Source organism: Silene latifolia, chromosome 1, assembly GCF_048544455.1.
Source record: "Silene latifolia isolate original U9 population chromosome 1, ASM4854445v1, whole genome shotgun sequence".
In the NCBI taxonomy this organism is placed as follows: domain Eukaryota; kingdom Viridiplantae; phylum Streptophyta; class Magnoliopsida; order Caryophyllales; family Caryophyllaceae; genus Silene; species Silene latifolia.
In genome coordinates this window covers 23,570,757-23,595,806 of record NC_133526.1, presented here as the reverse complement: position 1 = coordinate 23,595,806, position 25,050 = coordinate 23,570,757, and the positions used below count along the sequence as shown (strand labels likewise).

The 25,050-nt window shown below is 37.3% G+C and overlaps 1 protein-coding gene and 1 long non-coding RNA gene across 3 annotated transcripts; both read left to right on the top strand.

Annotated features, from left to right (window-relative positions):
• Positions 1 to 13,203: 13,203 nt before the first annotated feature.
• On the top strand, positions 13,204 to 13,941 carry LOC141642050 (putative mitochondrial protein AtMg00860). Its single transcript, XM_074450717.1, has 2 exons — positions 13,204 to 13,629; positions 13,879 to 13,941. Exons 1-2 carry the CDS (start codon positions 13,204 to 13,206, stop codon positions 13,939 to 13,941), a joined length of 489 nt encoding a protein of 162 aa, XP_074306818.1.
• A 6,350-nt stretch (positions 13,942 to 20,291) lies between these two features.
• On the top strand, positions 20,292 to 23,806 carry LOC141601374 (uncharacterized). 2 transcript variants are annotated; one of them, XR_012524354.1, is made up of 6 exons: positions 20,292 to 20,528; positions 21,573 to 21,658; positions 22,077 to 22,172; positions 22,317 to 22,475; positions 22,585 to 22,677; positions 23,500 to 23,806. It is a non-coding gene; the product is annotated as an uncharacterized LOC141601374 (long non-coding RNA). The 2 variants fall into 2 exon arrangements; XR_012524355.1 differs by having other exon boundaries at positions 22,317 to 22,479.
• Positions 23,807 to 25,050: the final 1,244 nt, after the last annotated feature.

Sequence of the window (25,050 nt, the reverse complement as noted above, 5' to 3'; positions counted from 1 at the left end):
TTTTGTATGTTTTGTGAATTTTGGTTGAGTAGTAAATTTTTACATGTTTAAAATGGTTGCATGCATGTCATTGGTTAGATTAAATTCTCTTAATAGTATGGAAATGTTATGGGAACGATTAGTAAGGCTTAAAACTGAGCTAGAATGAACAAAAACGGAAAAATAAGAGGAGTAGGGGTGGCGGGCAGCAGGCCCACGGCTGGCCCGGGTCGGTCCGTTGCTTGTTTCGCGGTTTTTCGTACAATATTGGTCATTTCGGGTTAATTAATGTTAAGGTTGTATAAGTCACATATTAGTATACTTTTAAATTGAGTCATACTAGTAGTAGAAATTAAGCTTATATTGATAGTTATCACATGTTAGGATAGTTTATAAGATGAAATTTGTAATGATTAGGCTCAAGGTAAATTTTATAGCAATAATTGCCATGTTTTGTTGATTGTGCCGAAAACTGAGCCTTAGTCCCTTTGACTGATGCGATGTCAGTTAATTGAGTGATTGGTCAGCCGCAATTTAACCCGTACCTGTCGCAGGGCTGGGGTTGCGGGTAAAAATTCGGTTGAATGAATTAGATAATCGGCCTTTTTCTTGTTTTAGGCCATTCATTATAAATATATCTCACATGTGTAATTAGTTGATTTAAGTAGCTTCTTATATTGTAAAAACGGCCCTAGATTTCCCGAAACCTTTAATTTGGTTAATATTGTTAGAATTGGAAATTGGTATTGAGGATTCTGTTGGTTTATCTGCTGATTAGACATTTATATAGCCTTTCACATGATAGAATATTAGAATTTATGTTGGTAAGTAGGACTTTTTGCCCTCTTATGGTTAAGTGGGTGTCTTACTTGACTTGTGTGGTGAGTCTTGTGTGGTGTGGGCTAAAGTATTCAAGCTGGGACTAGCTGGGACTAAGTCCTAGGTGAGTATTTCGGCCTTCATCATAGATAGGTCTTTATAGTCTCTGACGAGTATATGTTCACTGCGTAATAGCCTTTGTGTTCCTGACTAGTGGATGTTTATCCAAGTTGGGGCATGACCTCAGTTACTTATTTTGATAGTAAGGGGTCAGCTTAAGTACTAGCCAACCCTTTGGTGGACTCCTTAGGGTACTCACTTTGTTTTAAAAAAAGTTGTGGGTCTTGGGTGCGGTGGTGTGTATCCGCATGTCTAGGTCTGCGCAGATTTTAGGCTAGGGTTGTGTTGTCTCTTGGCCATGTTTTATTAATATTAACCGCTGAGCCAAGATACCGGTTCGATTACCTTCCCTACCTCGTGGTATAGACTCGAGTTACAAAGTGACTATTGACGGGACTAAGAACTTATTCCTGTCTTTGATATATTGCCCTTTCTTGTTTGATGATTCTATGAATCATAGAAGGTGAGATGCAAGCCGGCTATGGTTGATAGAGTTTGGATTACTATTTGTTATATGATTCACATGATAGTTTAGTTTGGTCAGTTTAGGGGTCATAGGTTAGATTACATGATAATTACATGGTTTATCATATAGTTTACATGTTTTACTACATGTTACATTAATTACGACGATTCGTGGCTGGGAGGACTCGAAGTTACTCCCCACTGAATTGTGGCTTTCGTGTTTGTATAAAATGCGATTGCCAGGTTGTTGATGCTTAGTTGGGGTCAAAGACGAGCTAGTGAGCAAGGAACCTTGGACCTAGTTTGGCTTTCTTTGGTAGAAACCTTTTATCTTTTGGTTATGTATATAACCTTTTAACTTTTGGTTTTGTATATAATTTGAATTGACATATGTCTCCCTTTTTCTATTTTGGGTTTGTATCATTCTACTTTCTATTTAGCTATGGCATGTAAAGTAGTTCATCAGCTTTTGCAGGGTTTTGGCACCCGCTTCTGGGAATGTTGGACTTCTTAAGTTGGATTGGTTGTGAATGGTTTAGTTAGAAATTTTTTTGAAATTGCAGGTTTTATCTAGTTGAACCATTTACAAACATATCCTACCAGTTTTTCCGTAGAATTTACGCATTTAAGTAATTAGATAACGCTAAATTTTAAGGGTGTCACAAGCGAGACACGGCCGCATGAACTTTCTTCTTAGCGCCAGGCTTTGGTACTGGACGGTTCAGGGCACGAGTGACATCCTGAGCGCTATTGGAAACGGGACCTCTTGGTGCACGGTCTCTAGCACGAGTGTACCTTAGTTCGTATGACCGGCCTGGTGGTTTTCCGCCAATGTCATCGATCCCCAAATCAAAGGACGACGGGAGGACCACGTTCTCCAAAGTTGTGTCCACTTGATCAAGCATGGCAATGAACTCAGCATAGAAAGCAGGGTCGCTATCCAATTTCTGCGAGAAGGTCTCCCCCGCTTCACCCGCCGCTTCACCAATTCCATCCTACTGTTGCCGTACCTGTTGAGACAGGGGAGGATCCGCCATCATTTCTGCTGCCATGTCATGATGTAAGCGTGAAATCAACTTCTGGTTTCTCTTTGTCTGGTACCATTTCAGTACACGCGCCTGCACATGGACAAATAATATGGAGAAACTGTAGGCTGAGGGTCAGAAAATAAAGAGAGCAACATCAGTCAAGGTGGTGGTGGCTGGGCATCTACCTAGGCCAGTTCTAGAAACACGGATAAAAACAAGGGTTAAATGACTATATATTTTTGGCCATCGATTTTTAAACTGTAAGCGTAAAAACAAGGGTTAAATGTCCAAACATTTTTGGCCATCGATTCTTAAACTAGAAAGCTTAAAAACAAGGTTCAGCAATACATGATATCAACCACGGACTTCTGCAATACATGTATTAATAAGAAATTTATAGAACGAAGATTGAAAATTCTGAAGAAAATGCTGGTGCAAACTTTCATCCATGTTCAACCTTCAACATACTTTCTTCTACCCTCTTTACTCTATATATAACTATGTTACCTTAGAAATCGCCTTATTACTTGCAGCAAGCGCGTCCTTTCCAAACTTTCACTCCTCCCCCTCCTTCACAATTTGGAATTAGTGCTGGAATACGAAGAAGAAGAAGAAGAAGAAGAAGAAGAAAACGTGGATGCCTCTTCAGTTTCCAAGACCCTTTTTCAGTTTCAACTTATGGTGGATGCCTCCTCAGTTTCCAATACCCTATTTCAGTTTCAACTTAGGGTCTTATTTTAAAGCAATAGCGTAGCAATATGGTACTTCCTCCATTCCAATCAATTGTATACATTTGATTAAAATATAACTCACATATATTCAACAAATGTATACAAATGATTGGAATGGAGGAAATATTAATTAGAGGTGTCCATGGGCCGTACCTTCCGATAACCCGGCCCATCCGGCCCAAATTTTAATGGGCTTGGACAACATTTTTTATTAAAAATGGGCCACGGGCTAACCCGGCCCAGACCGATTTACTAAATGGGCCGGACATGGACAAGGGAAATTTAAAGCTGGTTAGCCCGCCCGGCTCGCTTAAGTAATACTCGTATTCTCGTATGAATGAATTGGTAGTCTAGACTCTAGTAGTCTGTACTCCACTACTCCTTAATAATTAAAAATAAAAAATACAAATCTTAATGTTAACGAACATTATACGAAGAGTTTAGGCAACCTGCTATATTTTGTATTATGCAAGTGTCGTTTCGTCTTGATTTGTACTTAAGCGTATGGGTCATGCTCTCATATACGGCATGTGTAGATTGGCATTTCGGTAGTCATGAGGGTATTGGGGGTATGAGGGGTATTGGGGTATTGAGGTATCAGGGTATTGGAGTATAAGGGTATTGGGGGTATGAGGGGTATGAGGGTATTAGGGTATTGGGGGTATGAGGGTATTGGGGGTATGAGGGGTATTGGGGGTATGAGGGTATTGGCGTATCAGGGTATTGGAGTATAAGGGTATTGGGGGTATGAGGGTATTGGGGGTATTGGCGTATCAGCCTTTTCAGGTTGGATCAATCGAGTCAGCCGTATTGATAACGCCTAGAAAGCTTAAACTCTACCTTTCCAACGAGTCTAAAAATATCTCAAACCGGCCTCGTTTGCTATCCCAAACATCGACTGAAAGTCACCCCATTGCAAATATTCAAGCTCTAGCCAAAATGTCATGTTTAACAAAAAAAAAAATTATTAAAAGTTGTTTTCACAAACTTTTTTTTAAAGGTGGTGTTTGAAAAAAATAGTTTTTTAAAGATTGTGTTTGATAAAAAAACCCCATTAACTTTTTGGGTTTATTCTCTTCTGAGTACTCGGTAGTCACAGTCCTCTTACTACACTCAAAATAAACCCATCAATATTAGAAAGCTGGAGAAGAATCAATCGTACAATCCCGAACCTAATACTCCTAACCACATTGGTGACTTAGTGCCCCGAACCGACTAATGATGGCATTTCATTTTAGAGACCTCAAATTCGACTAATGATATCTATAACATTCAATCAAAGAAACTCAAATCAAGTGACCCAAGTGAAGCGTTCATTTGGCATTGTCGATTAGGTCACATAAACGAAAATCGCATTAAAAGATTAATTTCAAGGAATGTGATTACACCATTTGATTATCAATCATATGGAACATGCGAATATTGCCTTCTTGGCAAAATGACTCGTAATCCTTTTAGAGGTAAAGGGACACGAGCTAGTGAACTATTGGGACTCATACATACCGATGTGTGTGGACCAACGAGTATCACCGCTCGTGGAAATTATGACTACTTCATAACCTTCACCGATGACTTAAGTAGATATGGGTATATCTATTTGATGAAACATAAAAGTGAAACATTTGAGAAATTCAAATAATTTCAAAACGAAGTAGAGAACCAATTGAATAAAAGGATTAAGGCACTACGATCCGATCGTGGTGGAGAGTATCTTAGCCTTGAATTTGATTCACACTTGAAAGGTTGTGGTATTATATCACAACTTACTCCACCCGGAACACCACAACTCAATGGTGTTGCCGAAAGGAGGAATCGAACCCTACTTGATATGGTTCGATCCATGATGAGTCAAACCGAGTTACCGAACTCGTTTTGGGGATTTGCAATTCAAACCGCAATAAAATCTTTGAACGTAAGTCCAACCAAAGCAACTGAAAAGACTCCATATGGGATATGGAGAGACAAGGTTCCAAATCTATCCCATATGAAAATTTGGGGTTGTGATGCTTATGTCAAAATTAAAAATGATAATAAGTTGGCACCACGATCCGAAAAATGCATTTTTGTAGGATATCCCATGGCCTCACGAGGCTATTACTTCTATAAGCCGCAAGAGAACAAAGTGTTTGTGTCTCGAGATGCTGTCTTCCTAGAAAGTGATTTTATTTCTAGGAGACAGAGTGGGAGAAATTTTGAACTTGATGAAGTTCAAGAGCCACAAACCGAGATAGAGACGCAAGAAGAAGTTCCTTCGTCATCTAACGCGGTTACTCCTCCTCCTCTTAGAAGAACGGGCCGAGTTATTCGCCATCCCGATCGATATGTGGGACTTATCGAAGAAGATGGAACACTTGATGTGTTGCTTATAGATAGTGACGAGCCCGCCACCTACAAGGCCGCAATCTCTAGTCCTAATTCCTCCTTATGGCTTGAAGCCATGAAGTCCAAAATGGATTCTATGCATGAAAACCAAGTTTGGGACTTGGTAGATTTGCCTAAAGGGGCAAGACCTCTTCAATGCAAATGGATATTCAAAGTCAAGAATGGCATAGAGGGACATGATGATGTTTACAAAGCTAGGCTAGTGGCAAAAGTATTTACCCAAGTCCAAGGTCTCCATTATGATGAGACCTTCGCCCCCGTAGCCATGCTAAGATCCATACGGATTTTGTTAGCGATTGCCGCATTTCATGATTATGAAATATGGCAAATGGATGTCAAAACCGCTTTTCTAAATGGGCATTTAGAAGAGGAGGTGTACATGATACAACCCGAAGGTTTTGTCGATTCTAAAAATCCTAACAAAGTGTGCAAACTTAAGAGATCCATTTATGGTGTTAAGCAAGCATCTAGAAGTTGGAATCATCGATTCAATCATGTTATAAAGGAGAATGGTTTCACTCGAAGTGTTGAGGAACCATGATTATACATGAAATTTAGTGAGAGCAATGTTGTGTTCCTAATCTTGTATGTCGATGACATACTACTCATTGGAAATGATACTCCGATGTTGTCTTCTGTTAAGAAGTGGTTAGGTAACCACTTCCAAATGAAGGATTTAGGAGAAGCACAACGCATATTAGGTATCCCGTATCCGGATCCATAGAGATACATTTCTATCGGTTTTTATATTTGAACAACTACATTTCTATCATTTTATTTCCTTCTTAATTTAGATCGTATCAATTGGTATCAGAGCCAGGTTTCCTCTCGACTTGTGGGTTTCAAAAAAAAAAAAATCAAATTTCTACTTTTCTCTTTTCGATCAGCAGTTATGTCACTTTGCGACGATGTAGCATCTCTCAAAGTGGGAGTTCTCAAGTTGGCAGTAGCTATCGAAGAGCTCACTATAAAAGAGTATGTCTAAGGGGAAATTGATATTAGTAAGCTACCATGCTTCACTCCACAATATGTTCCTGGTGGCGCAATCAAACTATCGGTTAGTCACCTCCATGCCGCTACTGTCTACCCCCATAATAATGAGGTCTTAGCCGCGGGAACAAGGATGTGATGTCATCACCTAGAGACTTAGCTTCCGCTGTCACGAGTTTTATATACCTTGTTTTGTTGTACTTTGATTTACATTCCTTATACTTTGGTTTACAGTTTTGAGACAATGTAATCAGTTAATGTTATACTTTAATAATTGTTATTGGATGGTCACTATTGATATACTTACCTCAGGAAACCGAGATGATAGCATCGTTATATGTTAGGGTGGTACTTGGTAAGTGTGGACAGCGGGGGCCCACGGGGGCGCTTGGGATGAGGAAGAGAAACAAGCGTTTGCATTTTGTATGGAGTCGCCACCAATTTTTATGGGAAATTGGAACCGTTCGAATACCTCGTGTCATGTCAAGACACAAAGTAGAGACATGAACACTAAGCAATCGTTACCCTTAGCATTCTATGTCTAGAATGACTCTCGTGGATGCCAATGAACACGGGTGTTCACAGATATCTGGAGTAAGGGGTGAGGGTACGTATTAGGAAGCTCTTTTGATCGAACACCTAATCCCGCCCGCCTCGATAGCGGCCTCTACTAATGATTAGGGAAGTTATTTATACTTGATATATCGTCGGTTGTATGCATGCAATGCAACATCCATAAATTAATCCGAACATGTGAAGAATTAACTAAGTCGGTAGACAATTAATTTAGCACACAATTGATGTCGAAGTAGGATTTAAGTTTGATTACATGTGAAGGAATGTAAATAAATCATACAAATGCGATAAATAATACAATAAATAAATTACAATAATGAAAATTACAATAATTACAAAGGATAGGCGATTTATGTCGAAAATACCTTTAAAACGGATAATTTGGAAAAAAGAAATAAAAGAATAATTAAGAATAAAGGAATAAACTAACCAAACAAATGAACAGGAATTAGCGATATTACGGATAATAGTTAGTTAATTACGTAAGCTAATTAAACTACGTCGAGGCAAAAACGGAGTTCAGGGACAGAACTCAGCCAGAAATAGGCACAGCAGAACTGCGTCCTTTGGAATAGGCGCAGCAGACGCTGCGTCCTTTGGAATTGGCGCAGCAGACACTGCGTCTGTTCCTTGGCTCAGTTCTGGCTGTGAAGCCGTAATTGCAAGCCGTTAATGTTAATTGGTGATTTTAATTACTGATTAAATTATTTGACTCGGATGAAAGTGATTAGCAGGTTATTTAACATATGAGTGGGTCATAAAAACAGTAAAACATGGATGAGACGGAATTAAGACGGATTAATTACAGAAGTGAACAATATTAACAAACTACACAAATTGATTCGATTAGATACAATGGATACGATGAATAAATAACAAACATATGATGAATAAACAGGTTAGAATATATCAATGACGAATTCCAGAATCTCAATATGAACAAATTGAACTTCTAAAACCCGAGTTGAATTTATGACGAAAACCCGCAAATATTGGATTATTTGGGATTTAAGTCGGATTTATGATGAACGAAACATGTTAAAGATGATGAATAAATATACATGTGAATTAATATGTTATCATGATGAAGAATTAACAGAACAAACGAAAACAAATAAAACTTTGACGAATTACAGAGGACGGAGGAAGAAGAAAGGAAGCAGGAACTGCGGCAGCCTCACGAAGAGGCGCAGCAGGTGCTGCGCTCCTTCGAAGAGGCGCAGCAGGTGCTGCGCTCCTTCGAAGAGGCGCAGCAGTTGCTGCGTCCTTTCTCGACGGTATGTCTACTGTAAATCCGTAAAAAGGGTTTTAAAGCATGGTTTTAGAAATCGGTTTTAGAAGATATTTTCGACATAAACCTTACATTTGATGATTACAATAAATGAAATACAATAAATAAAGAGAATTATACACCCTCAGACTTACATGTTGACGAAACGAGAAGGACTAAGAATATCGATTAGTGATGCTCGACGCGAATGCAATGAAAGTGCCCTCTAAAGAGGAAAACGATTAAGTTAATTGATTAAGTTGATTATGGTGGAGTTGGTCAAATTGGTCGGTCATGCAAACGAAAGGCTGGTACTCAGAAGGATCTGAGCTTACGTGGTCGAAAGTTCAAGCACGTAGACGCCAAAAAGTAAGAACAAAGTCTAGAATGCAAAGGGAGAAGAGAAGGGCGGACACTCGCGTGAGAAATATGAGGAGCGAAGGCTCCTATTTATACTAATCACGTGACGGAAATATGGAAAGGAGAGAAAGATCCGGAAATAACCGACTTAGGTTAAACACGGAAACTTGGACAAAAAGAAAGCCTTGGGAAAAGGCGCAGCAGAGCTGCGTCCCTTGGAAGAGGCGCAGCACTTGCTGCGTCCTTTCCCGGGTAGGTTTCTCTGCGCGTAGAAAACGCGTTTGACAGCCTGTCGTATTTTAGGCATAACTTTCTCTACAAGACTCGGAATAAGGTGATTTCGGTGGCGTTGGAAAGCTAAGAGAAAGATATAGAACTTTCTGTGGAATAGGCCTGACCCAAAAAAGTCGTTATCACCTCGTAAAGCAGGCCTAATGGTCGGGTTATCATTTTAGCTAAATGAAATGCACATTTTGAAATGTAAACTTTAAGTTTAGCCTAAAGAAGTGACATGGGACTCAAAATGAGATATAATCTCAACATTTTAGGACATCCTAACCTTAGGTAGGCAAGCACATTGCTTTGACTCGGGATTTGACGGTTTTAGGAAATGAAGACGGATTTTGACCCGGACTCCAAATGTACTCTAATTACTGTCAAAACGACCGTATCGGCGCGTAGTTGACAACTAAGAGGTAGACATTAATATTTGAGCAATCACTTGACGATAATCTTACGAACTGTCATGAATCGTTCCGCGTACCAAACATGCGGCCCAATCATGACCGGGTGGTTTGCGGGAGGTGCAGAAATGAGGTATCTACAGTAAGACACCTTGGTATATGGGGGTATTATAAAGTGGTATCAAAGCAACGATTTTGGAACCTAAAACCATTGAACATAGGTAGTCTAATTAAAATAAACTCGGGTAGAAGTTGTTTGGAGCTAGCGCAAAGGCTTGGGAGATGTCCCAAATTCGCATTTTGGCCCTTACAACTTTGAGCCGGACACTATGGGGTGTCTTGGGAAGTCGTTATGTGCGTTACATATGTTTCTTATGAGGATTGTTGGATGGAATGAAGTATATGATTGCATGTATGTTGAGCATTATGGTTGATATGAAGCATGATTGGATGTTACTACCTGGCTTGCAATTGATAGTCACATGTTTAAGGATGATATATGTATATATATGTGCGTTTTTCAGTCGAGGGGTAGCTCGTTTTGGCATGATTCGGCCGAGCAGGGGGGGCGGGGGCTACTCGACCGAGTAGGGGATACTCGGCCGAGTAGCCAAGCACTCGAACGAGTTTGGGTTCGTGTGTTTGAAATAATAGCTACTGGTTTTGACCACTCGGCGGAGTAAGAGGTCACTCGACCGAGTTGGTCCAACTCGACCGAGTACCTTGTGTTCTCGACCGGGTATGTTTTATGTGATTTGGAGGTCTGGTACTGGAGTAGGATACTCGTCCGACTGAGTACACCTTACTCGACCGAGTACTTCCTGGTACTCGGCTGAGTACTTCTTTTGCGTGTGATTTGTTATTTTGAGCCGTAGGCTATGTGTTTACGTTTATCTTGGTTATATTAGCTCAAAATGCTGCCAATTAAAGAGATCAGTTGCATACATCCAAACTACTGAAATGAGTCTTGAGGAGATTGCCATAATGATTGAGCAGCAATATGAGCTTATGGAGGCACTTAAGAGTGTAGGTAAGGAAGGAGTGAAACCGTTGTATGCATCCCGGCTGAGCACCACCATTTCTCGATTCTGCCCCACTACCTATGAGGACACCGGTGAGCCAAAGCTGCTTGACGATTGGCACCGTGAGATGGAGAGTGTGCTAGAGGTAGTGAAGTGTCCGAAGGATATGATGGTGCACCAGGCTATGTTCTACCTATGGGATGAGGCTGGGGGTATGGTGGCAGAACATGAGGGAAGAGGCTCGGGCATACTACAGGAAACGAGGTTAACCTGCTATCCCATGGGTAGGTTTCAAGAATGCTATGAGAGAACACTTTGTGCCGGAGCACATTCGCCATAAGTTGAGAGCTGAGTTCGATTCCTTTTCCATGGCTGATAACATGATCGTCATAGAGTATTATCACCAGTTTATAGAGTTATCACGATATGCGGAGGATATGCAACGGAGTCAATGGAGTTTGGCTCTTCTTTTTTAGAGGGGTTGGCACCAAATATCATGGATAGACTACCAATTGGGGTACTCAGAGACCTGAAAGAAGTCTATGCAAGGGCGGGGCACGCTGAGAGGCTAGTGGATTTGGCCAAGGAGGCTAAAGAAAATAACGCAGTGAAAAGAAAGGCTGAAAGTGAGGGCGACAACTAGTCGAGTCACAAGAAGGGCAATTACAATCAGGCTAGGACCTTTTCTGGAGGATCTAGTTATGTAGGGGGATCTCAAGCTTAGGGAAGAGGAGGCCGCCTACTAGTGATAACTTCAATATTACATGTTTCAACTGCAGTGGATCGGGTCATAAGGGGTATGAGTCATGGCCGACCCAAGGGGTGTTCAACCCGTGCAGCCGCACAGGGCCCCAAATTTTGGGAGCCCAATAAAAGTCCTGGGGAATTAATGTTAGTACATCATTACTATGTCCACCTAATATAACAGAAGATAGTCGTTGCCCCAGCGGTAGAAGTCTTACATTGCACTTTGAACATCCTATGTTCGACTCCCCTCTGAATCATTTTTACGTTTTATTTTTCATTTTAAAAATCAAATTAAACTTGTTGTTCACAAGAATCGATCCCGCCCTACCTCAACTATGACAAATTATACTCTTAACCAAGAGAGCAATGAAGCTATCAATGATTTTTAAGGGAAATTTAATTTATCATATATACTTGTTGGACTTTTTAGCTTTTTTTTTTAATATTTGTAAAAAAATTAATAATTTTTATTTATATAATAACATAAGTGTATATATTTTCAGGGCCTATTTTTTCAAATCACACAGGGCCCTCAAAATGTCAGAGATGGCCTTGGTATGAGTGTACGAGTGCTCCTAAAGGAGGAGGGTGTTTTCCAGGGACATACCATGTAAACTTTTTGCATGCTCCAAGCCAGAGCTTCGCCGGTAATAGGCCAGCTGATTCGTGGGGTAATCGTGGAGGGCAAAACAACAATGGCGGCTACAACCACAATAATGGAAGGTCCTACCAGCGTCCGAACAACAGTGTGACGCAGAACTAGGCTGCCAAGCAGGAAGCAGAGAATGATGCTCACGTTGTTACCATTACTTTTCTTGTTCATAATGCACCATCTTTTGTTCTGTTTCATTCGGGAGCAACCCACTCTTTTGTGTCTACGAGTCAAGCCTTAGCTATGGGTTTGGGAGAATATGAATTGCTAAAAGATAATGTGTTTATACCTTCGGGAGAGTCGGTGTCATGTTCTAAGTTGTACAGAGGGGTGTCCATGATGGTGGGGGAAGTAGACTTATCGGTCAATCTGTTAGAGTTTCCTATGCATGGGTTTGAGGTTATCGTCGTGATGGACTGGTTGGGCAAGTATGAGGCTAAGATGGATTGTCGGCAAAAGATGGTGTCTTTAAAGAGGTCTAAATGAGGCAAGGTGTCATATAGGGGGTTCATAGTAAACCTAAGATGAAGTTGGTCGCGGTAATGACTTTAGAGTCATGTTTGAGGAAGAAGTGTCCTTTAATCCTTTATCATGTGAGGGATATGTGTGTGGAGGAGCCATCAACATCTGACATACTAGTGGTTGGGGAGTTCGGTGACGTTTTCCCATATGAGATACTAAGGTTACCTCCTAAGAGGGACATTGACTTCAGTGTTGAACTCAAACCGAAAACGGGACCTATATCTAAAGCATCGTACCGGATGGGGCCTACAAAGTTGGATGCATTGAAGAAGAAGCTGGATGAGTTTCTAGACAAGGGGTACATTTGACCTAATGTATCACCTTGGGGTGCACCAGTTTTGTTTGTGAAAAAGAAAGACGGGAGAATGAGGCTATGCATCGACTATAGAGAGTTGAACCATGTCACCGTGAAGAACAAGTATCCTTTGCCAAGGATTGATGATGTTTTCGACCAGTTGAGTGGTGCAGAAGTGTTTTCTAAGATCGATTTGAGGTTGAGTTATCACCAGTTGAGGATCGCAGATGAAGATATTCCAAAGATAGCTTTTCGGTCGTGGTAGGGTCACTATGAGTATGTGGTGATGCCTTTTGGGTTAACTAATACACCAGCAGTGTTCATGGATCTTTTGAACCGGATCTTCAGTCCGTTCTTGGATAGGTTTGTGGTGGTTTTTATTGATAACATCTTAGTCTACTCTTAGACTAAGGAGGAGCACTAGGAGCACCTAAGGTTAGTATTACAGACCTTGCAAGATAATCATCTTTATGCCAAGTTATCTAAGTGTGAGTTCTGGTTGGAGAAAGTGCCTTTTCTAGGCCATGTGATTTCGAAAGAGGGTGTGTCGGTGGATCTTAGTATGATTGAGGCAGTGACAAACTGGGGAACACCGAAGAATGTTGCTAATATCCAGAGTTTCTTGGGTTTAGCGGGCTACTACAGGAGGTTCGTGAAATATTTTTCTAAGATCGCTAGACCTATGACAGCTATGATGAGGAAAGAGACTAGATTTCGTTGGGATAAGAGTAGTGAAACGGCGTTCCAAACACTAAAGGAGCGCTTGACCACAGCTCCCGTTATAGCTCTACTAGAGGGAAGTGAGAACTTTGTGGTTTATATATATGCTTCAAAGAATGGGTTGGGTTGTGTTCTGATGCAGAATGAGAAAGTTATCGCTTATGCGTCGAGGCAACTGAAACCGTATGAAGATAACTACCCTACTCACGATTTGGAGCTAGGTGCAATGGGTTTCGCTCTAAATATTTGGAGGCCCTATCTTTCTGAGGTGACCTTTAACGTGTTTTCGGATCATAAGAGCTTGAAGAACATCTATACACAGAAAGAGCTGAACATACGACAGAGGAGATGGATGGAGTTGATTGGGGACTATGACATGGAAATCATCTATCATGAGGGGAAAACTAATGTGGTGGCGGATGCCTTGAGTAAAAAGAGTGTACATTCGTTGTGCACTGCTATGTCTTTGATGAAACTGAGGGATGAGATGTCTAATATGGGGATCCATATGATTCAGAAGGGTTATGCCATCGGTGACTTAACTATAAAGCCTGATTTGTATATGATGGTCGGAATTTAGTCGTCGATTTCCGCACCAAAAGTTAACCCAACTATAGTAGTATAATCGGGGTCGAACCACAAGGATGAGGTGGATGTGCACTTAAATTGACTAAGTTTAGTCGAACAATAAGGAGGTTGGTGAAATCGACTAAGCTAGTGCTAAAGCAATTAGAAACCAACAAAGTAAGATGGTAAGCTATAAACTATTGATTAAAAACTAGGATTGTCGGGTTCCCCTAAGAAAGTCAAGGTCAATATCGATATTGAAGGGTAATGGGTAATCATTGGCCAAGAAAGCTAATTTCTTACAGTTTCCTAAATATGGACACAAAGCTCTCACAAAGCATCCAAATTTATTGTAAACATACTATCAAGCATCTATGCAAACTTTCATTCAACAAGACACTAAGCATAAATTGGAGAAAAACGTGAACTTTCATTCACACATTTCTACAAATACCTTCTATGCATGTTAACAAAAGGCAAATAATTTACCCAATTACCAACATTAACACACTATATTCACCCATTAATCCTTACTTAGGTTCCCCCTAACCCCTAAGGGGTGACTACTCACACATACTCAAAGAGCAAATGTAAACAATTGAAGGGAAGCAAGTAAACATGGTGATAAACATGATAATAATTGAAATAATAATAAAGATATAATTAGAAATGTAAACAACTGATAAATAAACTTAAGAAGTAAGAGAAGTAATTATACCAACAATGAAGAACGGTTGAGTCTTGTATTAATAATGGAAGAAATCTTTCAATCTTCTTCAATTACAACCCAAATACCCAAGAGTAAACTATTGAGACTAAATAGATCTAAGCTAATTAAGTAGGTAATTAAGGTTTAACTAGTTTTGTGATCCGTGAAATTCACGGGTTCGGTTTAAGGATCGTTCATGCATTTTCCTCTTTAGTTTTTTTGATGATTTTTCCATTTTTCATTCGTGGTCTATCTCTATAATTATTTTAGCCATTTATATTTTAGGTATGTTTTACTGAGCTAGAAAATGAGTCGTTTCTATGAATCGATAGCAAAAATAAAGTTGACAGATGAGACCCTCCACGATATCTCATACTAATATACTCATATTTTTTAAAAGTAAAAGATTTTGGCTTTTAAAAGGGATGATGAATTTGAATTTATGGCAAATTAATGAAAGAATTAAACGTTAGAAAAGATGAAAAGATACACCAAAGCCTTTTTATAGGGTTCTAACTATTGCAATATTATGATAGGGAAATTGAAAGGATGGGGTGTGGTTTATTCAATAGGAGATAACCTATTGTTAAAGTGTAAGAGTTAAGCTCTAACTTTTCATTAATTTGTTGGCGTAAATTTGTTTTACTACTTTTTGTAGTAGCTTGATATTCAATTATTTACGATTTTACGTCATTCTTTAGTATTTTTTTATGGTAACCTATTATTTTGCTATTCTCATTCTCATTACTTTTGTAACCAAATGATGTCATTTTTGTTCAACGTCAAATTTGATATTTTTGTTAGTCAACTTTATTAAAATGAGGATACTCCGTATTAATTAAAAAAATAATAAGTAGTATTAAACATAGTTTATATACCTCTTTTTTTTAGTTTGGAAATAATGACGATATTTAAGACTTAAAATATTCTTCACTCATTTTCTCTTAACTATTGTAACGTTTATAAATAAGGTGGGTAAATAGATAAAACATCCATTCTCACATTGAAAATTAAAAGTAAAAAAGATATTGTATTCATTAGTATTATGTTATAAGTTACCTCTTTTGTAAGAAATCATCAGTTATTCTCACATTGAAAATTAAAAGTAAAAAAGATACTCTACATATCATATTATAAGCTAGAGGAGTGAACTTGATTTCATATGAATTTAAATTATATTATATTTATATGTTACCTCTTTTGTAAGAAATCATCAGTTATTTATTATGTAAATTTTTGTCTTAGTAATATGGACTATTTTTTTGAAGGATGTAAAAACACTTATGTATTTTCTATTAGAATTAAAAAGGTGAAAACATTATTTTGATAATTCGTAAATCGTCTTTTTCGACGCGAGGAATAGTTTTTCGTTTTAAGGTCAATACGCGTTTTAATAAAATTATACAACTAACTTAATAATTGTACAATTAATGTCATAAATTAGTTACATGTAACGGTATAAAATTATTGTGTTATTTTTAATAGTAAAAAAATAACTTAACTTAAAATGTCTTCTTATGGTAGTAAACGTTTTTTTCAACCTCTTATTAATATTATATTTAGTAGATTATAACATTAAATTAAAAGTAAACTTCATTTATGCAAATAATTTAATTGATAATGTCTCTTTATAAAATAAACCTAAAAAGTACCGTGCTATAGCACGGGTACTACACTAGTGGTAAATTAAAGTGTTTAAATAAGATGAATAATTAGTCTATTGATTACTACTTTGCCTTTGCCTTTTTATTTTTTATTTTTACTTTTTTTTAAATAAAAAATAAAAAATTGATCTAACATGTAAATGTTGCGCGGCACGTGTCATTCTACTAACTACTCAATTTAGGCTTTTTATGTTATTATTATATAGATATCTTGAAATTATTAACTTATAGTTAATGCGTATTTTTTTATTGTAGTTTTTTTGAGTTAATTAAGTTTAAAGCTAATGGAATATGGATGGATTTTTAAAGGAAATAAGTAAATTAAATTAATGCAATATAATAATAAATTGATAATCCATGTCATATTCGTTCGCCAAGTCACATTGTTATTGTGTACGTGGCTTTTTTCGTCCCATGTGGCATTATCTACATGGCATTTTTAGGCTAATCTTTTAATAATATTTTATAGATTATGGAAATATTAATACTTTGCTTAAGAGACTTTCATAAAATTAGAGAGAATTCTAGATCTAGAGTAATGTGTCGAATAAAATTAGGGAGGGGGTATTTATAGTTTACAACAAAATTAGGTTAGAAATTACAAGAGTTCAAAATGCGGGAAAAGGAGTCTGGGTCGGCCGACCGGCCGTCAGCTATGGACCAACTAAGAACCTCTTGTATTTTCTTCAATTTCTAATGAGTAGCAGTGGTCTCGGCCGGTCAACCGGCCGTCGGCTATGGACCGGCTCAGATCCTGTTGTATGTTCTTCAATCTCTAATAAGTAGCAGTGGTCTTGGCCGGTCTACCGGCCGCCAACTATGGACCGGCTCATATCCTACTGTATATTTGCTTCAAAATGCTCAAGGGGGGGCCGGGGGGGGGGGGGGGACTCTAAGCCGGTTGCCGGCCGACCGTCCGGGAGTCTTTCTTTGCTTTTATTCAACCTTCTTTCCCATGCTTGCTTCGTGAGGTTCTTTGCTAGCTCCTTTAGTCCTCTCGGCCTCAAAACCTGCAAGGAGAGACATAAGACTCGTAGAACGGGACTAAGGGTATAAAATGCAAGCTAAAGAGGTCAAAATCATATATATTGGGGACAAAATGCATAGGGAAGAAGGGGGGAACGGTACAAAATAAGCATACAACAAACCTCCCCACACTTAACCCTTACTCTTCCCCGAGTAAGTGAGAAAAACTGGTGACTCTTATTTCCCCCTCTACCTAATTTAAGCTAATAGTATCTGATGATAGGCAATTAACGGGCCTTCTCTGTTCCTTCAACTTACAACGAAACACAATGAGGTATGTCCTCCCTAGCATGGCAAGTGAGGGCTTGCGAAATTTTTTTGACACATCCAATATTTAGAATTAAGTCAACATATAAGATGCATAACAAAAAGTGAAACCGCTTTCCTCATCTAAGCGGCCATTTTGTTTAAAAAAATGAAAGGCCTAGGTCGGGAGATACCGTTTCAAAATCTCAAAGAGGTGTCAACCCCCAAAGATGGCACAAGCAACCAAATATGACCACAAAAACCAAAGAAACGCATTCAAGGATAGTCCCACAAGAATCATATGACACGACTCAAGATTCAACCAAGAGAGACACATGACTAAGGGGACCTAGACTACCGACTTCCTCACGGTATCCACTAGTCACACATTTGAAGAACGGGTGTTTTCTTGTGAAAAATGTAACCAAAACACTCTCCTATAATGACTCGTGAACCGTGCCCACAATCTAATGTGTAATCCTATCCTATGACCACGTAGGAAGCAAAACGAAAGAATGCACATAAAATGAAACAAAGGGTTGTAACGGGGCTTAGGGATAGGTCGGAACGGGATTGGTGCAAGCATCGATTGGATAATGTGGAAGTTCATATCAAGGAGTTGTCAAAATCCATTCTTCCCAACCGTATTACAACAAATGAGCAACGTTTACACCCTAACAAGAATTTGGAAAAACATGAAATAATCCCCTTATTGCAACAAATGAGTAACGTCTACACCCTAACAAGAATTCGGTTTCCCAAAATCAAGCAAAAATTGTGTAAACCCGACTCACTTAGGATAAACATCAAATGTCCACTTTATTTTGAAACGCCTTTTTCTACTCCTTTAGTGATGCATAAGGAGTGTTGCTTGGCTTTTTCTCATCAAACGTAATTTAAATACACAACAAGCAATTCTTTTTCTTTTCACATTTTTCTTCTTTTCTATTTTTCTTTTCTTTTCTTTTTCGAAAACCTCTTATTCAAGCAATATGCCAAATTAGAAACCAAAATTTCAACACAAATAGATTGTACACATCCATTAAACTATGACTCAATTCCCCTTCTTCATACTACCACAAATTCATAGACAACTTTCTTGATCAAGGTCGGTTGTTTTTCGGTTGTAGTTAGTATAGTAGGTATGTCAAATGACAGACTAAGGCTCAAAAGGGATAAACAAAAATGGAGTTAGTTTAAAGGGTCGAAACAAAGGCAATATGGCAATGTGAGGCTAAAAATATACATGCAACGAGTTTATTTCATAAAATGTGCACAAAAATAGGACAAATCACGGTCTAAGGAATGAATGACACATTTATACGTATTGACATGACACGTCTCGCGAGGAGACATACTCACAATCCTAAATGTTATGGGGTCGGGTATGGATGAACCGACCCAAATGAGGCTCTATTCCTCACTTATAAGTAGCTAGGTCGAAGTCTAGGTCTAGCCTACGGTCCTCTCGATCTCACAAGGTGGTCAAGACTTGTTAGACATGCCCTTTTTCCCTAATACTAACCATATGAACACAGGTGCGAGCCACGGGGAGGGAGAAGGCACAATTGGGACGTATCTCATCATAAGGGTATCATACTCCCTCCCTAGACCACATTTTAGCCAAACATTTATATACAAACTCAATGCAATACATAAGGAAATAATACACATTCACATATCACAAATGCATGAGAAAATGTAAATGACATGAAATTGAAACGTGTAACACAATTGTCTAAATTCTAGCAGCACATCAATGCCAGAAACCACAAGTTCCTCAAAGGAACATCCAAAGCACAAAATCCCATCCTCCTCCATATGTTCAACAAAATAAAGGAAGGGGGTAGTAAAGGAGAAAGAGATAGGAACGGTTATACCAAGCGTCTTCTAGTCTCCTTTTGCTTCAAACTAGTTTTAATCCCGTGCAAATTGCACGGGTATGCTATTATAAATTTTATTATCTTCAATTTTTTTTTTAAGATGTTTATTTTTATGCATTTGTCATATTTAAATTTTTTGGGGATAAATTACATTTACAATTTAGAATTTCTAAAAGACGAACCTAATATAAACATAAAATATTTTCACTGAAAAAATATATCTAAAGAAGTTAACACCTAAAAATATAAAATCAAAAAAATGTTATCCAAAATGTTACACAGTAAAATAATAAGTAAATGATGATATTACAAATTCTGAATTTTTTGTTTATACATAATGGCAGATATTGTGCTACTTTCGGGACAGTCCTTTTCACTCAATTTTTTTTTTCTATTCTTTCTTTGTACATAAGTGTATTAGATCTGTCAAATCCTGACCGACCAAACCTGGCCCATTTTTTTAAGGTCGAGAACCAAAAATTTCAACACACGACACGAACCCGAAATGACTCGTTAATTTAGAGTCGAGACCCAACCCGGTCGGGTCGACCCGTTAGGTCAAAGATAAATCAAGAACTTTATTAAAATATTAATATTTATATAATAATGGATCAAGATTCGTTTGCTTCGTTACGCGATTCGTGATATACATACATGTAATATGTTTATATGAAATAAAACACATGAAGTTAATTTTTAAATAGAAAATCATACTCCGATATCACTACTACAAAACCCTTGCTTTGATGACGCTTTAGGCTCGACGCCTTTCCGAGCGTCGAGCCCATCTTATTCATTTCAACAATTCAGTGCATCAAAATTTTCAAGTGCCCGCTCATCCTAAAGAAAAAACATTTGATCGAGCGCAGTTCTGAAAATTTAAAGCCCCAAACCTTTTTTCATCTCCCAAAGTAAAACAAACCCTATCAGATCTAGAAACTTATTTCGATTCATTGTTCTCCTTCTCGGATGCAATCGTCCTTTACCCCTTACCGTATATTTCGATTCACTGCTCTCATTCTCGGTTCATCAACTACAATTGCAATTCACTACCATGGTCCATAAGCGTCTCGTAAGTATTTACTTCCAATCAACCCTAATCTGGAGTATTTCTTACCTTTTGTGTTGATTTTTAAGCGAAATTTTGAAATTTAAATTAGGGTTCTTGGTTTAAGTTTTTAGATTCAATTTGAAGTTATTAATTTTGAGTTTTGATTATGTTCTTATTATCTGTTTACATGATTTTAATTCTAATTTTGTGTGTGAAACCATTGATTTTCATTAAGTTAGGGTTTATTTACTGATTTAGGCGCCGACTCTTTCCGTCATTTCAATATTTTGCAGTTGTTACTTTGTTTCATTTAGTTCTCCTTATTGTATTATTAATTTGTACGTTTTTTTCGTAATAAGGATTTTGTCATACAAGATATATGTATTGAATAACTTTACCTTCACTATTGTAGTTTGATATGCTTGTAGATCAATCATTTGTCTTGCAATGCTCATGTTTCTGAGTTTCTCTCGTCCTTTTTGTTTAGCTCTTATGTTATTGTTTATTGATTACATGCTCTTTCAACATCACTGCAAATAAACTTTGACGAATACCAAGTAGGTACAAATTAATACCTCTTGATTGCATAGCCTTAGGAAGGCAATTGACATTGATTTCCTGTATGCTTGTCTTGTTTATTAGTGTACTGTAAATTGTGCCTCTTTATGTCTCTCGCCATCCATAAACACATTTATCATTCACTACTACAACTTGCTTGTTTTCTTGATTATGTTCTCATTATTGACGTTTTCCCAAGGCGCCCACCTCATATTTGCTTAAGCGCATCCTCTTGATATTTTGTTATGTGGTCAAACGATAGGGCCTGCCTGCTTTCAACTAACCTGCATTTCGAAAATAAGAAAACTTGGTAGAACGCAATTGAAATTGAAAAGGATAAAAGAAGCGCTTAAACATATCGAAAACCAAAAATAAACCCTAACTGGTTCTCACTCCTCAGTTCCCTTCCCTCATCCCTCGGCCCTCACCTCACACAAAACAAGGTTATTCATCTTAAATGGCTGTCTATTCAATCTGTCGATTGATATTTCATGTTGTTCTTTGCAGGATCTTTGATCAATGTGATTGCAAATACCTCATATCTAGTGATTTCAGTCGGAGTTGGACAAAACAAGTCAATTATCTTTCATCAGGTTTTTGTATTTTTGGTTGTGTTAGTTTTTTAATGTCTTCAGTCCTTGTAGTTATGGACTGTGTTTGTATATAATTCTCTCAGCTTTATGGAGGATAATGCTTATTTGGTTTGTCCATTTTAATAATTGTTTGTTTTAGAAAGGTTAATCTTCATGTATTCAATTCTTGTTTAACATCATGCCTAATGATGAAAGAAATGTTTAATGTTGTAATATTAAACATTTAGAAAGACTGTCTACTAAATGTTGAGTTATATTTGGCAGTGAAGTATGATTTTAGGCTTAAGACTCATTGACCGTAGCTAGCTACTAAACGATTTAACAAGTCCTTGTGTTACATTAGAATTGTTTATGATTATAAGTATTGATGTTATGATTTCAGTCACTCACATTTCATTCTTTCTTTTCTATTTCTCAGGTTTTAGAATTTATGAAAGAGAGTAGAACAAGGGCGGTGGCCTGCTGGGAATAGGGCATATACTCATCTAATCTACTTGAGCGAAAATTTAGCTATGTAAGTTGTCGAACATTCGCTTATTTCTAATTCCTTGTATATTAGTGGCATGTTCGAGACTTACATGATGATATGCTAAAAATGATGGATAGAAGTGGTCATGGAATATCAATTCACGATGAAGATACTGATGACTTCTTTTAGGAGTGCAAAATTGCCACAAAGGATATTTTAGACCTTCTGAAGTCAGCTGTTAGAGCTGCCGAAGCTGAAGCTAGGTCTGCCAATGCAGCTGTGGAAGCTGAAGCTGTGAAAGCTGCAGGTGCTGCTGCTGCTGAACTGGTCAAAAGTGCAGCTATTGACGTAAGTACGCCCTCTGGAACACCTTTCTAACATCGCTCATCTGTTTTTACCAAAAATAAGCTGTGTTTTTTAATTTTTTTTTTTTTTTAATTTTTATTTACATGAGCAGGAGTTTAAAAATACTAGCAATGAACAGGCTGTGGTTTTGGCTGCTTCAAGAGAAGCTTCTACCGGATGCTTCTAACGCAACCGAACTTTCCAGGTACTCACTTTGATCTAAGATTTGCGAATAGCGTAGGACCTCCCCTTCCACATTGGTTTTTCGCTCTAAAAAATATAATACTGAAACAATGTAAGTTATATAAGTGGGGGTACTAGAACACTATAAGTGGTTCACATAGGGTTAAGTAGGGAATTTGATGGCATTTCTTGTAATATTGAAATTGTTAATTAAGAGTTAGTACAATGTGGTCCTTAATTTCACCAAAAAATAAAATAAATTGAAGTAGAAAAATCTCTGTGAAATTGGCTAAACAAAGTGTGGAAAATCTTTGTGAAGGGGAGTGACTGAGTTGGTATTTGTTTTTTGTCAAGCTACCACTCCCTGATACAACTAGATAGGATTGTCAGTCATGGGACTCCAGAAATGTCTAATTGTATGGTGTATACACATCCTGATAATGTGAATGCGGTTTTACCAAATGCTGAACCAGAAGGGGATGAGTATGTTGTAGAGCTTTCTATTTCAGATAGTGACTTTCTTGCTCAGCAAAGAGAGAAGTTTTGCATTCAGTGACTTGAGATCCTTGGAGAATATGTCGAAATTTTGAAACATTACACTACTTTTGAAACACGTCTTACATTACTACAAGCGATTGTCTTCTCAAGTGTGATGAAGTAGAATAAGACATCGTAGAATATCATATTAGCTTAAGTAACAAGTTTCAGCTACGGGCATCACAATACTTGAAACCGCTTTATCTGTTGTTATAATTGGGTGATTCTTCACTTGCATTGTTGTGATTCTATATTTGATTAGCTGAAGTGAGATATTGATTATTATTGTTGTGTGTGTTTATGACAGACTAAGATAACATATTGGATTTTGAAATGAAGCTCATGGACATCGACATCGAGCATCTCGGTATCCCTGAAGCAGAGTACCATGCCATTGTGAGATACAATACAAGATCTTGAAGTAATAATGTGTATATTTCCTGTATTTTTCGGAAGAGTGTAGGTTAAAGTTTAATACAATGTAATCCTAATTTTGTACTCTTATAAATCTTGTAAATTTTCATCTATTGTACGATACCATATACCGATACCATATACTATACTCTGCTATTTCATTTATCAATAATAAAATTTGATGGGATATTCTTCATGGATTTTAAATTTGTATCATTTAGCTCCTTTTAATTTCCTTGAATACTTCTTCTAATAGGTTATGAGCATAAGACATGAAAGAATTGAAAAAACTGATGAAATTATGTATCAAGAGATTCTGACGCAAAAAAGCGTCGCTCTTAAAACGCTTCGACGGAACAAAGCGTAGACAAGGTTGACGCTGAAAAGCGTCCCTAAATCCTGACGGCCCAAAACCCCACGCTTTTGTAAGCGTCGAGAAATAAAATTCCGACGCTTTTAAGCGTCGAAAAGTACCTTAAAAAGCGTCGAAAATGTAAGCTGTTTGTTGTAGTGTATGGAAGCTAGTTTTGTTACAAATTGAGATTTATAAGTTATTGTAATTTAAACACAAATGTTATATAAATAGCATATTCTTTGTATAAGACAAATCATTCCAATATAAAAATAACATTATTCATTGTCTAATAAAAACATAATACATATTTGGTGGTGTACTCAAAATTCAAGTACACACAAAGAATGGTAATGGGTGAATGGGAAGTTATTTTGTATTGAAATGTTGTAAAATGTACGGAAATTTATTTTGTGTATAGAAAATGAGAGATGATGTGGTTTAAATGTTCTTGTTTTAATAGAATTAAGATATAAGATATTTTGGTAAATTGATACTCCGTATAATATAATAATTTTAGTAAAATCATGCGATTTTTGAAACAACATTGATTTGTTATCAATCGGTGTATTTTTTGTACGTTATTGTTATATTGTAATTTATTACTATAGTAAAATATTGATGTGTATTTGTATCAATTGGTTTAATTTGTTATTATTTATCATAATATAAATTATTCATAAATCGTTATTTATTAATATTTACGTGCACCATCGTTATTTTTTTTTTAATATTTACGTACATATCATAAACGTAGTGATTTACGTACAAAACATAAACATAGACGATTTTTTATTAATTAATTCCTTAATCTGCTATGGGTCCCGCCCTTAATGTTTAAAAAAAGACCTTGATGTGGTGACGTGGCTGCACAGATTTGCACGAAATGTTTCTGTATTTATAAAGATAAGATGTTCCCGTGCCACTTTGTTAGTCAAAACATATATATATATATATATATATATATATATATATATATATATATATATATATATATATATATATATATATATATATATATATATATATATAGGGGGAGTCAATAACTAAAGTACGGTACAGTGCATTTAACCGTACGAACTAAGTTAAAAA

Excerpts from the sequence above, each read along its gene's own strand:
- LOC141642050 (XM_074450717.1), top strand. The coding sequence starts at position 13,204 with ATGATTGAGGCAGTGACAAACTGGGGAACACCGAAGAATGTTGCTAAT. Across the intron at positions 13,630-13,878 it reads GGAGGCCCTATCTTTCTGAG|AAGGGTTATGCCATCGGTGA; the intron begins GTGACCTTTAAC and ends CATATGATTCAG.